General features: G+C 45.7%; 1 protein-coding gene across 3 annotated transcripts in view; it reads left to right on the top strand.

The window, feature by feature from the left end:
• The first annotated feature begins 1,455 nt into the window (after positions 1-1,455).
• The window catches only part of DDC (dopa decarboxylase), a 53,858-nt gene continuing 39,335 nt past the window's right edge, over positions 1,456-15,978 (top strand). For 2 of the 3 annotated variants that reach the window (XM_016190466.2, XM_007528163.3), the window contains exons 1-5: positions 1,456-1,681; positions 3,701-3,814; positions 7,268-7,387; positions 11,870-12,004; positions 15,138-15,281. In XM_016190466.2, the coding sequence (XP_016045952.1) occupies positions 1,481-1,681; positions 3,701-3,814; positions 7,268-7,387; positions 11,870-12,004; positions 15,138-15,281 (714 nt within the window). In that variant the 5' untranslated portion in view covers positions 1,456-1,480. The remainder of the gene's footprint in view (positions 1,682-3,700; positions 3,815-7,267; positions 7,388-11,869; positions 12,005-15,137; positions 15,282-15,978) is intronic. The other variant, XM_060171549.1, reaches the window with a different exon arrangement.

The raw sequence follows: 15,978 nt of genomic DNA, 5'->3' as shown, positions 1-15,978 counted from the left end.
CCTCTTTCAGGGCAGGCTTGGTGATGGTTACCTCCCTTAACTGTTGTCTATCTGAGAAGGGTTTGATCCCTCCATCTACTTTGAATGAAAGTTTAGAAGGGTATATTATCCTTGGTTGAAACCCTTTTTCATTCAGGGATCAATAAATATCTTGTCATTCTCTTCTGGCTTTTAGAGTTTGAGTGGAGAAGTCTGCTGATAATCTTATGGCTTTTCCCCTGTATGTGACTTTTTGTTTTTCTCTTGCAGCCCTTAGGATCCTTTCTTTATTCTTACTTCTTTTCATTGTAACTATGATGTGTCTTGGTGTCTTCAGATCTGGGTTGATTCTGTTTGAGACTATCTGGGCCTCTTGAATCTTAATGACCTTTCTGTTGTTCAGGTCTGGGAAGTTTTCTTTTATTATTTCTCTAGAATATTTACTTTCCCTTCCTTCCTCTCTTTCTTCCTCTGGCAGGCCAATGACATGAATGTTACTTCTTTGGAGATCATCCCATATGTCTCTGTTGTTGTTTTCAGTGTCTCTCAATCTCTTTTTGAGCTCTTTTACCTCTTTCTTAGTTTTCTCTAGCTCATCCTCTGTCTGTTTAATTCTGTTTTCTGCTTCTGTTAGTCTGCTTTCCCTTCCCTCAGCTTCTTTCTTCAGTTCAGTTACAGTATTAGTTTGTTCTGCTAATTGACCTTTTAGTTCAGCTATTTCAGCTTTCAGTTCTCTAATTAACTCGAGGTAGCTTGTGTTTTCCTTGAGATTATCCTCTGTTGTTTCCCTAATTCTGATAGCCCTTAGTTGTCTTCATTTCCTCCATAGTTGTCTTCATTTCTGTGATTATTAGGTTTATTACTGCTTACATACTTTTCTTATCTATGGTTACTTCTGACTGATTTGGAGTTTCTTTTGGGCTCCTGTCTTGATTCATTGTGGTAGCATGAACTGCTCATATCTATCCATTGGCTAGGAAGGGGTAAGGAGGACTTAGAGCCACACTTGTCATTAAAACAGAGCAATTTTCCCACCAGAGAAAGTAGAAACAGGTTTGGGAATTGACTTGTCAACATCCATATCCAGCAGAGAAGCAATTACAGAAGCCAGAACCCCCACCTTCTACATTTTGTCCATACTCCAAGAAGGGGATAAATACTAGGGGGAATTGACCAGAAGTCTCTGAACCCCAATTTTATCAGGACCCTGAAAGAGAAAGGAAAAAAAAAGCAAGGACACTGAGAAGTAGTAATAGGTGTAGGTGTGACTTATAAAGGAAGAAAGGGCAGGACCACAGAGGGGAAAAAATGGATATTTATCTACCTACCAATACTTACCAGTAGATACATATAGATAGATAGTTATAGAATCGCCTGGTTGACATTGTCCTGCTCCACTTTGGAACTTGCCATGTTTACCTGTTGACAACTTCCCTTTTCCTGTCTGTCTGTCTGTCTTGTCTGTCTCTACAGTCCTCACCTCTGACGGAGTCCAGCCACCATGGATGCCAAGGAATTCCGACAGCGAGGCAAGGAGATGGTGGACTACGTGGCAGATTACATAGAAGGCATCGAGGGACGCCAGGTGTACCCTGATGTGGAGCCTGGCTACCTGCGTCCCCTGATCCCTAACACTGCACCCCAGGAGCCTGAAACATTTGAGGCGATCATCAAGGATGTGGAGAGGATAATCATGCCAGGGGTGAGCCTGTGTACAAAGCAGCACTGCAGGGGCATCAGGCCCCTACAGCTATGATGGGGGGAGGAAGCTGGCCTCGTTTCTGTTTCACAGCACAAACAACAGAGGCTCAGAGAGGCTCAGTGTTCTGCCAAAGGTCACTCAGCTAGCAAGTGGTGGAGCTGGGTTTTGTCTGGACATTTGTGTTCAGAGAGTAGAGCTGTTTCTTTTCCATGAAAACCCTTATCCACCCCTGCCCCAAGTCCCTAGTTAGTCAGAGAGTAGATGGGCAGGTGATATTGCAAGAGTATGTTTCAGGGTCCCAGATAAAGGACTCTCCCTCTGTTTCCCAGTTCAGTAAAGGAGAGATATCTGCTTAGTTTGCTGTGGATTCTTCCCGGACAGACACCCAGCTCTGAGGGAAGCCAGAGAGGAACAGCCAGCTTCCTGGGGCCCTAAATCACTGAGACAGGGAAGGTTGGGACCCTGAGCCAGTTCTCTGGTCCCCAGCCACTCAGGAGAGCAGGCACTCTCCCTCCTGCCCAGGAAAATTATTTCTGTCTCTGTAGTGACATTTCCCTGCAGTGAGGTATAGACCTATAGCCATGTGCATGGATTGAGTCAGAGATACTCTCACTGTCAGGACAATCCCCTGAGACCTCCAGAGTTCTGTGGTCTCACCTTGGTGGTAGATTCCACAAGACCAGGTGCCACTCTGAGAAGCCCCGTCCTGCTTTTCACTCTCCTGGAAGGGCTTCTCTTGACATTTATACAGTGAGGGAAATGAGGATTCAGTTCTCTGAGAAGTGGTGCAAACACACTAATCCGATCAGCACAGAGCTCCCATAGGGTGTGTGTGGGGGTGGGTGGGGTGAAGTTAAATGTCAAACTTAGGGAACATCCTGCTCTGCTCTGGTGCCTCACAAGACATAGCAGACCAGGCAGCAGAGATAGCAAACACTTGCCTCTCATCCTTAGGAGCTAGAAGTCCAAGGTCAAAGTGTCTGTAGATGTAGTTCCTGGTGAGGATTAACTTCCTGATCTGCAAAGGAACCTTCTTTACTTTGTTAAAAGGTTGAGAGAGAAGGGAGTCTGGCCCTAGTGCAGAGGGTTAAATGCAGGTGGCACAAAATGCAAGGACCAGAGGAATAATCCTGTTTCGAGCCCCTGGCTCCCCACTTCCAGGGGAGTCAATTCACAAGCAGTGAAGTAGCTCTGCAGGTGTCTATCTTTCTTTCCTCCTCTCTGTCTTCCCCTCCTCTCTCCATCTTTGTTCTATCCAACAACGACGACATCAATAACAACAACAGTAATAACTACAACAATAAAACAACCAGGGCAACAAAAGGGAATGATAAATAAATATTAAAAAACATTTAAAAAACATGTAAATTTGAATATATATACAGTCAACCCATGTCTGTGACCTTGGGAAAACTATGGTGGTTACCATTGGGAACGGGCACAGAACTCTGGTGGTAGGAATCATATGGAATTATACCCCTCTTATCTTATAAATCATGATTAAATCACTAATAAAACTATAGTAATAAAATTTTTAAAAACTACCCATGTGTCAAAAACTGTATTGTAAGCCATTAATTATCCTTCCCCCAAAGCTAAGAAAAAAAAAAGGACTAGATGGAAAAGCCTCAAAATACAAGGCCAGGTAGTTCATGGAGGCTGTTCTACAGAGGATGGTTCATGGAGGGTCTTCCATGGAGGGTGGCTCATGGAGGATGTTTCATGAGGGCTAGTCTATGGAGGCTGGCCTATGGAGGGTGGTTCATGGAAGGTACTCCATGGAGGGTGGCTTATGGATGATGGTCCATGGAGGGTGGCTCTTGGAGGGTGGTCCATGGAGGGCGGTTCATGGGGCTGGTCTATTCAGGCTGGTCCATGGAGGGCAGTTCATGGAGAGTGGTCTATGGAAGGTAGTCTGTGGAAGGTGTTCCATAGAAGGTAGTCCATGGAGGGTGGTCTGTGGAGAAAGTGTTGACTAAGCCCCACCCTATCTGCTCACCACCACCACCCCCCATATAGGTGACGCACTGGCACAGCCCCTACTTCTTCGCCTACTTCCCCACAGCCAGCTCATACCCGGCTATGCTGGCAGACATGCTGTGTGGGGCCATCGGCTGCATTGGCTTCTCCTGGGTGAGTGGAAGTGGGGTGGGGTGGGGGTGGGAGAGTAGAGGTGTGATGGGTTGGAGTGGGGGGGTGGTAGGATAACTCATTGGGATAGTGTGCCTGCTTTATCATATCCCACATTTGAGGCCAGCCCATATGGAACTGGAGAAAGCTTCAGTGCTGTGGTATCTTTCCTTCCTCTCCCTCTCCCTCCTCCTCCCCTCTCTTTCCCTCTGCCTCTCCCTCCCCCTCCTCTCTCTCTCTCCCTCTCCCTTTCTGTCTTCCTCACTGCTTCTTGATTTCTATCCAAAGAAGTTATCCTAAAGTTAGGAATCCCTGGAGATAACAAAAGAAAGAGACAAAGAAAGAAGGAAACAAAGAAACAAAGAAAGAGAAAGAAAGAGAGAGAGAGAGAGAGAGAAAGAAAGAAAGAAAGGAGAGAAAAGAAAAAAAAAGAAAGAGAAAAGAGAAAGAAAAGAAGGAAGAAAGAAACTCACATTGAGGTTCTGGAGTTTGTACCCAAACCTGGGAATCTACATTCCCTCTAAGCAGACCAGAGACTTTCTTTTTTCTTTCCTCCCCCCCCCAGGGTTATTACTGGGGCTCAGTGCTAACACTGTGTGTTTCCATTGCTCCTGTTAGCCATTTTTTCCCATTTCATTTTATTTTATTGGATAGGGCATAAAGAAATTGAGATAGGTGAAGATAGAGAAGGGGAGAGAAAGACAGGCGTTTGCAGACTTGCTTCACTGTTTGTGAAGTAACCCCCCTACAGAGGAGCTGGGGGTTCAAACCAGGGTCCTTACATGAGTCCTTGTGCTTTGTACTATGTGCACTTAATCTGGTGCACCACTGCCTGGCCCCTGGCTTTCTATATAATCTATATAATAATAAACTATATAATATATAATCTATATAATAATAAACAGTTTGTTTTGTAGCTCTGTTCCTATATGGCAAATCCACTACTCCCAGTGACTATTTTTTTCTATTCTTTCTTTTTATCTCATAGGACAGATAGAAATTGAGAAGGGAGGGAATATAGAGAGGGAGAGACACCTGCAGCACTGTTCCACCACTCATGAAACTTTGTTCCTACTTTGGGTCCTGGAGACTTGAACATGGGTCCTTGTTCTTGGTAACATGTGCATTCAACTGGCTGTGCCACTGCCCTGCCACTTAGTCTGCAGTTTGAAAAAAAAAAAAAAAAAAACACTTGCCTATGTCCATTCCTACTGTTCTTGTCCAGGACCTCTATCCTGGGAGAGACTCCAGCCACTGAGAAGATGTAAGAGCTAGAAATAGGGCCTCCACCACCACCACCCCCAGCCCAAAATGTCTAGAAAAATCCTTGTTCAGAAGGATGGGCAGAGTTGACTCTCCTCTATGTCCTCTGCTCTGAGCTACAGAGACAGGAGTGAGTCCTGCCTCCCTGGAGCACTACCTTCTCCCCCCCACATGTCAGGCCCCCAGATCTGCCTACCCCACGGAGGCATCTGCAAAAGGCAGGGTGTGCCCTGAGTCTGTTGGGTGCAGACCATCCACAGGCCTTTGCCTTGGAGATGGGTGTCCTCAAAGTCAGGACACTTAGGGGAGATGTTGTTTCTAAAGGGACAGGCTGAGCAGAGGGGCCATCACTGCTGCCTGCTGCCCCTAGCACCTGCTTGCTCTTTAGTCTGAGCCAGGCTCCCTGAGGCCTCACTTCCTGCTGGCAGAGGCTGGCCCACAGATACTGTGTCCCTGCCCAGCCCACCTCCTGCTCAGGATGCTTTTCTTCATTAGATGTTGCAGCCCAGCTCACCCAGTTCTTCCCTCCAGGGTGGCTTGGCCTCTGTCTTACTGTATCTGTTCTTTCTGGGGAGAGTCTAGTGTCACTTGGGCCTTAGAGGAGGGCCTCACTATTGCTGTGCAGGGTCTGCTGAGGCCATGGGCTCCTAGTTGCCAGGGCAGCACTGTCTGGAGTGGACTCAGCCTGGATGGGGTGGGTCTTGGAGGACCCCATCAAGGAGAAAGTCCTGTTTGTCCTTATTAACTGTGTAGCACAGCCTGGTACACATGGTGACGCAGCTCAGACTTCTGAATGCATACCACAGAGGGTCCACATGGAGATGGAGACTCAACACTTCTTCAGGGAGACCCACTGTCAGCCACTCCCCTCCTGAGTGGGTACTTAGAAGGGAGACTTCCTAGGACCTCCCAAAGCCCACAGGCCGCCCAGAGCCCACCTCCTGGAATTCCATCCACTTTACTTTCTTTCTTTTGAGTCTTTTATTGTGTTGTCTGAACATTCGTGATTTTTTTCCCTATGTTTTGCTATGAAAGAGCGAGTCATGGCTTTTCTGATACCCCACTAGATTCCTCTACCAGCGAGCCTTTCTAGATCTTTCTGGGAGAAGCGGGGCCTGAATGGCGAGCACACAGTTACAGCAGCAGGAGGCAGGTGGACTGTGCTACGTACACCACACAATAGTAGCAGTTTGCCTAAACAGAGTGACTTCTTGGCTCACTCTGCTCTCAGGGCCTGTGCCCCAGACAGCAGCCATTCTCTGCTGTGTCCCACTGAGCTCCTGAATTCTGGGTCCAGAAACACATGTTTGACACTTGTTCCAGGCATCTAAGATCGAGTGACTCAAATATAGGGCTGAGTGGACCCTTAAGCACAGCCCTGTTTCCAAAACTTTGAGAAGCCCAGTGCCTCACTCTGGCACCCACATCTGGAGAATCATGGTGAAAGGAGAGGGCTCCCTAGCCCTGATGTCTCTCTCCATGGACTCATGTCTGTGGTGAAAACATCATGATGACCACACACATGAAGCATGTTCCCTGCATGTTTCATGGCCATCCCAAGAGTGATACAGGAGAGAAGGGGGATCTCCCATGAGCCAAGTTGGCCCCATGTCCAACTGATTGGTTTTTGTCTTGCCTTGGAACATCCAGGACTGGGGTTTTGCTGCTATTTTCTGTTCTTTGGCTCCAGCATCTGTGTTGCCATTCTCTCTGGACATGTGCTATGTGGGAGCAGATCACTTATTCCCTGTCCAGGGATGAAGCTTTTGAATCTTTTTTTTTTTTTTTTTTTTTGCCACTAAGCTTATCACTGAAACTCAGTGCCTGCATCAGTCCACCTTTCCTAGTGGTTTTTGTTTTTGTTTTTTGTATAGGGGATGCAGAGATAGATATATATATATATAGAGAGAGAGAGAGAAGATGAGAAACTGCAGCACTGCTCCACCGCTCATGAAGTACCACCCCCACACCCCCACCCTCCCCTATGCAAGTTGCTCAAACCTAGACCCTTGCATGTGGTAATCAGCAAGCCAATTTCTGGTCTCTTTTTGAAAATGTCTTCGACCCCTTGCTAAACGGGTTCATTCTGAGTGACTGAAATATTGCATTTTCCAGGTTCCCCCTACATCACCAGCAGGCAGGAAGCCGGGGCAGCTGGCCAGAGCTTAATGCCTGTCCTCCTTCCTTTAACAGGCAGCAAGCCCGGCCTGCACAGAGTTGGAGACGGTGATGATGGACTGGCTTGGGAAGATGCTGCAGCTGCCGGAAGCCTTTCTGGCAGGGAAAGCTGGAGGGGGAGGCGGGGTGATCCAGGTAAGGCAGAAGGCAGGAGTGTCCAGTTTTCTGGGGTGTGTGGCTTCCCCAGTGGCAGCAGGTGGACAGAGTGACCCAGGCTCCTTGCCATGGCTTCATATTACTCTTAGGAAATAAGACAGGAGATGCTGGTCCTGGCTTTGGCTGGAGGTGGACCTCCCACTCACTTCCTCCTGGGTCCACTCAAGGGAGCTGAGACTGTAGCTACCAGCCAGCAGGTATGTAAGGAAAACACTTGGCATTGGTGCTACCACTCCATTTTAGCCACCAAACATCAATTCCTTTTATTCTCACAGCAACACTATGAGTTTGGTGTCAATTTTTTAAAAAAATAGTTTATTTATTTTTAAGGAGAGGGAGATTGAGATAGCAGGACACTGCTTAGCGCTGGTTTATGGTGAGCTGGGGATTGAGCCTGAGACTTTAGAGCCTCATATATGAAAGTCTTTTGCAGAACCATTATGCTGTCTCCCCATCCCCTGGTGTCTTGTTTTTTTTTTTTTTGTTTGTTTGTTTGTTTTAAGATTCATCTGTTTTTATGAGATAGCAGGTTTACTCTGGAATAGACTGTGTGTTAACTTAGCTCTTGGTTTTATTTCATTTTCCAACGTCAAAATATGTCTGTGGTTTGACTGCATCATCAGAGATCTTCTTAAAAGTTTAACTAATTGATTTATATGAGAGACAGAGAACCAGAGCCTTATTCTGGCACATGCAATGATAAATCTCCAACTCAGAACCCCATGCTTTAGAGTCCAGTACCCCCCACCAGCACTTTCCAAGTCTCTAATACAGATCTTTTTCAGAGAAAGTGAGACCCAGAAAGGCTCTTAGAATGCCTGAGAGCACCAGCCAATTAGAGGCCAGAAAACCCTAGGCCCTTGAAGGGTATTCTGGTGTGTGTGTGGGGTCCCTCACCATTTCTCAGGTTACAACGACCAGTGTTTGCCGAACTCACTTGTAACATCGCTCAACCATCTCTTCCATAATGACAGGGGTTGAAGAGACAACATAACGGGAGCCTGGTTGAATACATATGTTACAATGCACGAGGACCCAGGTTCAAGTCCCTGGTCCCCACCTGCAGGGGAGAGCTTTGCAAGTGGTGAAGCAGTGCTGCAGGTGTCTCTCTGCCTCTCTCATTCTCTATCTCCTCCCTCTCAATTTCTGACTATCTCTATCAAATAAATAAATAATATATGGTGCCTTAAAAAAAAAAAGAACAATGGATCGGCAAAAGATGCTTTTGCCTGAGGCTCCATCCCCAGCAGGGTTTAATCCCCCAGGACCTCCATAAGCCTAAACTACAAGGTTGTCTAACAACAACAAAAAACAACAAACAAATACAAAGACAGCCCTGTATTCCGAACACTGTGGAAGCTCAAGCATCTGGCTGGAAATAATACAGTTGTTCTTTTTTAACCAAAGCACTGCTCAGCTCTGGTTGATGGTGGTACTAGGTGGGACTAAAACTGGGAGTTTGGAGCCTCAGGCAGAAAAGTCTTTTTGCATAACCATTACGCTATCTACCCACCACATGGAATAATGACATCTCTCAGCTGCCCCTGGAACCCATTCCCCTTGCTGGTGGGAAGCACACAGTGTGTCTGTATCCACGGCAGGAAGCCTCATGTGCTCACTGACAAGACAAATGTAATTTGTGAGACTCCAGCAAAAGCAAAGTCTGGTGACAGTTAAAAACTGAGCGGTGGCAGGTGCTGAGGCCCTCAGAGCCCTAATCACAGCTGCGAGGCATCAGCAGAGCGATGGCTGACTCAGGCAGCAAATTGCCCTTTTAGTAGGACAAACCGGTCCATGAAAATGGTCTCTTAATTGGGTTTGGAAGCTCTCATAAAAGAAAAGCCAATCTCTCACTATGCTTGGGGTTAGACTTTAGAACCTTAAGATGAGGCCATTTCTGCTCATGACATCAGTCTGCATTTCCTTCTGCCTGCAGCAGGCTCTCCATAACAACCCTGGTCTGTGCACTAAAGCAAAGGTGTCATTACTGTGCTCAGCTGCACAGCCCACACTCCCAACCATCCTTGGCACAGATCTTCCCCCAGCGAGCCAGGAAATCCACTTGTCTTCATTCTCCCCTCAGCCAGGATATCTGTACTGCCTCAAGGTGTGGGGTTCTGATGCCCAATCATCTCTCTTATTGGGCATTAAAAATCATCTTTGGGAGCAGGAAGATTGGAGTACACACTTTTCCGAGTCCTTGGTCACCACACAGGAACACCATGCATTCATTTTCAAATTAGATGGGCAACATGTTGGCCACTCCATCTACATTCTTTCTCTCACTCCCAACATCAAAAGGGTGAGCTTTGCATCATTTTCACTACTGCGCAAAAACATTTGTTCCAGTTAGTTACACTAGTTTGTTATGGCTGCTATAACAAAACACCACAGAATGGTGGGCATTTACAAAGCAAACATGTATGTTCTCACAGTTGTGGAGGCTGAAAGTTATCAATCAAATGCAGGTAGTGAGAGAACACCTCTCTTTCTCCTAATGTCCTCACATAGCCTCTCTTCTCTATTGGTACATGTTTGCTACTGGAATGTCCACTTTATATGTCTTGTGACTTGAGGACACCAAGTCAGTTGGGGTAAGGCCTATTCTTGAGAACTTGTGTTCACTCAAGGGTTTTTTTTTTTTTTTTTTTTTTTTTTGGCGTTAGGGTTATCGCTGGGGCTTGGTGCTTGCATTACGAATCCACTGCTCTGGTGGCCATTTTTCAAGTTTTTGGATAGAACAGAGAAATTGAGAGGATGGGATGATAGAGAGTGAGAGAGAAAGACACCTGCAGACCTGTTTCACCACTTTAAAGCACCCCCACACACACATACACACACAGGATCTGGTCTCCACTTGCTGGGGGGGGGTACTTCATGAGCAGTGGAGCTGGTCTGCAGGTGTCTTTCTTTTCTTTCTCTCTTCCTCTCAATCTCCCCCTTCCCTTTCAATTTCTCTCTGTTTCCATCAAAACAAAATAAATAAATAAAAACTGAGCAGGAAGTCAATAATGGTCTCCTGTACAGAGGAGAGTGGGCTTTGCACTTTCATCTAGTACAGAAAACATGACAGCAACTCAGGGGGTGGAGCAGGGGCTAGTAGGAGAGACCTGCATCAACAAGGTCCTGAATTCAATCATTGGTGAAGGTATATCTGTCCTTTTTCTAAACAGAGATGTACTAGGAAAGAGTAAAGTAGCAGGCAGCAAAGGTTTGACAGGGAGTTTGTTGGAATAAACAAGTTAAGAAATAGTCCACCAAGAAAAACGAAGGGAGGACAGTAAAAAGAAGCCATCTGCCTCAAAACTAAGACAGAGAGAGGCCTGCCAGCAAAGAGAAAGCCAGCTTCAGGCTGCTGGGCAGGAAAACCTTGACTTTATCACTTTTCAATGAAAATTGGGTTCTGTGGGAAAGCAGGGGGAAGGGTTGTGTGGTAGCCACCCTGGAGTCAGGGGCAGATTTAGGTCCTATTCAATTGCCTCCTATTCAGTTGCTAAGTGTCAAAGCCTTTTCTTTTGATATTTAGAATGAGTTGAAGCTGACTGCTCTTTTTTGCACTTTTTTGCTCTTTTTGTCTTAAGCCTAGGGGTTAGTACTGGCTGAGCTAAAAACTGTTGCTAATCTGTTGGCCTGGCCAATGCCTGATTTATAATTTTGTGCTGTAGAACTGAGCATCACATATGCCAGATGTTCTGATTCTCTCTCTTCTTTCTCTATTATTAGAAATAAATAAATCTGGGAAAAGAAAGGGAAAGGGACTGGCAGTGGCACACCTAGTAGTGTGCAAGGACCCTGGTTCAAGCCCCTGGTCCCCGCCTGAAGGGGGAAGCTTCACAAGTGGTAAAGCAGGGCTGCAGGTTTCTATCTATCTATCTATCTATCTATCTATCTATCTATCTATCTATCTATCTATCTATCTATCTATCTATCTATTGTTGTTTTAACCGGGCTGGCTTCACGGGCGGGTAACAGAGACGACCAGAAACAGGCAGCTGGGCCGGGAAGCTGTATTTCTTTATTCACGAACAACGATTCATAAACTAACCCAAACTAATACCAAACAGAACTCTCCTGCATCCTTCTCACATAGCAGCGCCAAAAAGTCTCAAACTCTGTCTTTGGGTTCTTTGGGGTGGGGATAAGCGGGCTGTGAAACTAGCAGGACTAAACCAATTTTCCTGGCAGGGGGAGAGCTAGACCAAACCAATGTAAAGCATACAACAATCTATCTCCCACTTCCCTTTCGATTTCTCTCTGTCTCTGTCCAATAAATAATAAGTAAAATAATAAAAAAAGATTATTAAAAAGATTTATTTTAAAAAAGAAAACAAAGGGAAGAAAGGAAAGGAGGGAGGGAGAGAAGGGAAGAAGGGAGAGCGGGAGGGGCACACATCCACATGGCTTAAGCACTGATTCCTCTGCTGTAATATGAAGTCTGCTTCCACCTTTTCTTTGATATAGGGCAGTGCCAGTGAGGCCACTCTGGTGGCCCTGCTAGCAGCTCGGACCAAAGCGGTACGCCACTTGCAGGCTACTTCCCCAGGGCTGACACAGGCTATGATCATGGAGAAGCTGGTGGCCTATGCATCTGACCAGGTGAGGGAGCTTCCAGTGAGTCTGGCCCACAGCAATGCCAGGCTCCAAGATCTGAACATCATTCTATTTCTGAACCCAAGCCAAGCTGCATGGATTAGTTGTGCTGCCTCTGGACCCTAGTGATAACCCTGGTGACAATGAAAAAAGAGAAAGAAAAAGAAAACTGCAAATAGAAGCTTCTAGTCTGAGTCCTTTAACTACTTCATTTGAGCAAAGAGAGAAGACAATTGAATCCAGAACTGTGTGAAATGGAAAAGAATTGAGTTATGTGAGAAACATTATCGTCAAGGAGGGCACACAGAAGTATAAACTATAGGGAGTCAGGTTAGCACAGCAGGTTAAGCACACGTGGCGCAAAGCACAAGGACTGGTTAGGATCCCAGTTCAAGCCCCCAGCTCCCAACCTGCAGGGGAGTCACTTCACAGGCGGTAAAGCAGGTCTGCAGGTGTCACTCTGTCTCTCTTCCTTTCTATCTCTTCCTTCTCTCTCAGTTTCTCTCTGTCTCTATCCAATAACAAATAAGCAATAAAAAAATTTTTTTTAAATCACTCTATATAAAAAAAGAAGTATAAACTATACCAAACTTCATGATTTTGGATTCCACAAGGAGTCATTGACTCAGCTTTGCTGTCATATTTATCTTTACAGAATTCCTTTGTTGTTGTTGCAACTGGGGTTTTACTACTCCAGAAAGATTCCTCTCCTCTCCTCTCTTCTCCTCTCCTCTCCTCTCCTCTCCTCTCCTCTCCTCTCCTCTCCTCTCCTCTCCTCTCCTCTCCTCTCCTCTCCTCTCCTCTCTTCTCTTCTTTTGTTTTCTTTGCCTTTACATAGAAAGACAGAACCAAAGAGACTCAGATAGCTGATCTTTTTAAGGAAGAATCCTCTCAGATAACAAGGCTTTCAGTTGTTTCTCTGTGTTGAGTTGGAAGGGGGGTTGGAAATGAACCTATGGAGTGGTAGGCAGTAGCGCGGTGGGTTAAGCACAGGTGGTACAAAGCACAAGGACAGGTGGAAGGATCCTGGTTTGAACCGGGATAGAAAGACAGAGAAAAAGACCTTATAGCACCAAGGCCCCCTTTTGTATAGTGGGCAGGTTTGAGTCTGCATCATGCTTATGGCAATATAAAAGCACTGTTCAAGTGAGCTATCTTGCTGGCCCTTTCCTAAATGCTTTATTGTGTTTTATTTATTTATTTGCTTATTTATTCATTTATTTATAGCTTAGAGTCAGAGAGAAATCAGTAGGGGAGAGTTTGGGTAGGAAGAGAGACACAAGGAGAAAGAGAAATACCTGCAGCATGGGTTCATCATACACACACACACACACACACACACATACCGGGGGCTTGAACCTGGTTCTTCGCACATTATAGCATGTGTACTCTTACAGGTGTGGCACCACCTGACCCTTATTAAATTTCTTAAGCCAGGCATATCTATTATGACAGCTCTTTAGTAGTATGTATGTGGTATGCAATGAACACAATATCGATATTTTAGTGTCAGATCACATTGGTTGTATTAGTCTGTTGATTTTAATGGTACATTAAGCTATCTACCTGCACATAAAGAAAGCTATTCACTGATCTATGCATCTACTTTACTTCCCAGAAGAACATAAGAAAAATAATTATAAACCCATGATTCTCAATAAATAGCTGTTAATACATTGCTATGATTCTTAGGGCATAATCTTTCTCAAAGTGGGTTCTGAGAGGGAATAGAGTCATGCAGAACATGGCTTGTGACATTTTCTCAATTTTCCTAAAGGTGGTGCATGGCTAGTACCTTCTGAGTTTGACTAGAGCAAGATGACTTTACCACACAATGTTGAGCATGGGCTGTAGAGTGTGGTTTTCCTGTGACTCCTCTGCTATGTACTTAGGAGCAAGACTGGGTACAATGCAGTAAATGTTCTCTGCTTAACGAGCGGGGCACATTTGGGGAACCCTGTAGCACTTAGATAAGCATGGGAGTCAGCAAAGATGTAATATCTGGGAATGTATGCAGAGTAATGCTTTCCTGCCATGGGAATGGGTCTTTCTTGAGGCCAGGAAGGAGCCAACCTTTGTAGGTCTGAGATTGGTCCTGTGGAAGTGGGGAAATGGCAGCTCTGTGAGCAGAGGGCCGGTCTCCAGAGAAGGGGGCAGCTGGGAGCCATGGCCAGCCAACATCCATCCAGCTTAAAGTTACATCAAGTGGACATGGACAGCACCCCCCTCAGAAAACAGGTGGTCCATGTGCACGTGACTTGCTCCCATGGACAATCAGCAATGCCAGTGGCTTTAGTGACAACTTCTGTTGCCACTGTTCCCAACCTTCTTCCATCCACTGCCTCCACCTCCCCCAAATACCTCACCACACTTTCATCTTCTTTTCTTTCTTTTTTTCATTTTTTTAAACTCCCTCTACCCCCTACTTCTACCCCACCCTCTTTTTATGATAAACTCAGTTTATTTTATTTTATTCATTTTTCTGTCCATATGTCTTATTTCCTTATGTTACACACATTGGTGATAACACCTAATATTTGTATTTGTATTTGTATTTCTCTTTTGGATTTCTCCCCACTTCTTTTTTTTTTTTAAGTTTTTTTTAAATATTTATTTTATTTATTTATTCCCTTTTGTTGCCCTTGTTGTTTTATTGTTGTAGTTATTATTGTTGTTGTCGTTGTTGGATAGGACAGAGAGAAATGGAGAGAGGAGGGGAAGACAGAGAGGAGGAGAGAAAGATAGACACCTGCAGACCTGCTTCACCGCCTGTGAAGCGACTCCCCTGCAGGTGGGGAGCTGGGGTTCGAACCGGGATCCTTATGCCGGTCCTTGTGCTTTGCGCCACCTGCGCTTAACCCGCTGCGCTACAGCCCGAGTCCCTTCTCCCCACTTCTTATAGTCTTCTCAAAATTCCTTTCATTTTACTGCATATGTAAAGGTTTTCCTTTTTTATAGCTGAGTAGTATACCATCATTTGTATGCACTCTGTTTTCTTTATCCATTCATCTACTGATGGGCACTTCAGTTGTCCCTGTGAGAATTTCCTGAGCACCTGTTTACCAAGCTTGTAATCCTGGGAGCCTTCTGCAAGACCCCAAGGAGCCACCTCTGACCTAACTCTGCCCCTTTTTTTCAGGCACATTCCTCAGTGGAAAGAGCTGGGCTGATTGGAGGAGTGAAACTGAAAGCCATCCCTTCTGATGGCAAGTTTGTCATGCGAGCATCCGCCCTGCAGGAGGCCCTGGAGAGGGACAAGGCTGAGGGCCTGATTCCATTCTTCGTGAGTTTCATAGGGCAAGTAGGGCACAGCAGTGGGGCACCTCTGACCCCTTGGCTGGGTGGGGGCTGGTGCCAGAATCACTGCCAGGGCTTCCAAGGCTCACAGGCCAGGGCACGGGGACATGTTATTCTGCCATCCCCTCAGCAAGGCTGAGGGATGCACCATCTATTTCTCAGTATGTGTGAATACCCCAAAGAAGCAGCCAGAGAGCCCAGCCAAACCATGAACTCTTATTTCTGATTCCTTTTAAGAATGGCACCATTCAAAGGTACATGAATGATTTAAAATTCAACATGGAAGCCCTCCTGATTACATTTGGGTCCCAGGGGCTTCTAAGAGGAGTCATTTTAGCCAAAGAGTGCCTAGTTTCTTATGCACAGAGAGACATTGTCCAGGGGGCAACAAGTGGTAGTTGGTGATGCAAAAAGAGCTTGGGACAGTCATTGTTCATGTGATCATGGCAACACATGGTACCCGGGGCTAAAACGTCCTGCGTGATGGTTACTGGGATGCTCTGATCATGGCTCTGGTCACATGTTCATCTGGATACACACTGGAGTCATCATGGAACTTTAAAAAAAATACTGATGCCCTCAGGCTTGTTCCAGATAAGTCTACCCAGATCTGGAAGGATAAAGTCAAGCTTTCAAAATCCACCCCGTCACTTTCTAGAACCCTGTGTGAATTGAGAACAATG

Source organism: Erinaceus europaeus, chromosome 14 (genome assembly GCF_950295315.1).
Source record: "Erinaceus europaeus chromosome 14, mEriEur2.1, whole genome shotgun sequence".
Lineage (NCBI taxonomy): Eukaryota > Metazoa > Chordata > Mammalia > Eulipotyphla > Erinaceidae > Erinaceus > Erinaceus europaeus.
Note: the sequence above shows the minus strand (reverse complement) of the source record. Positions and strands in the feature narration are given on the sequence as shown.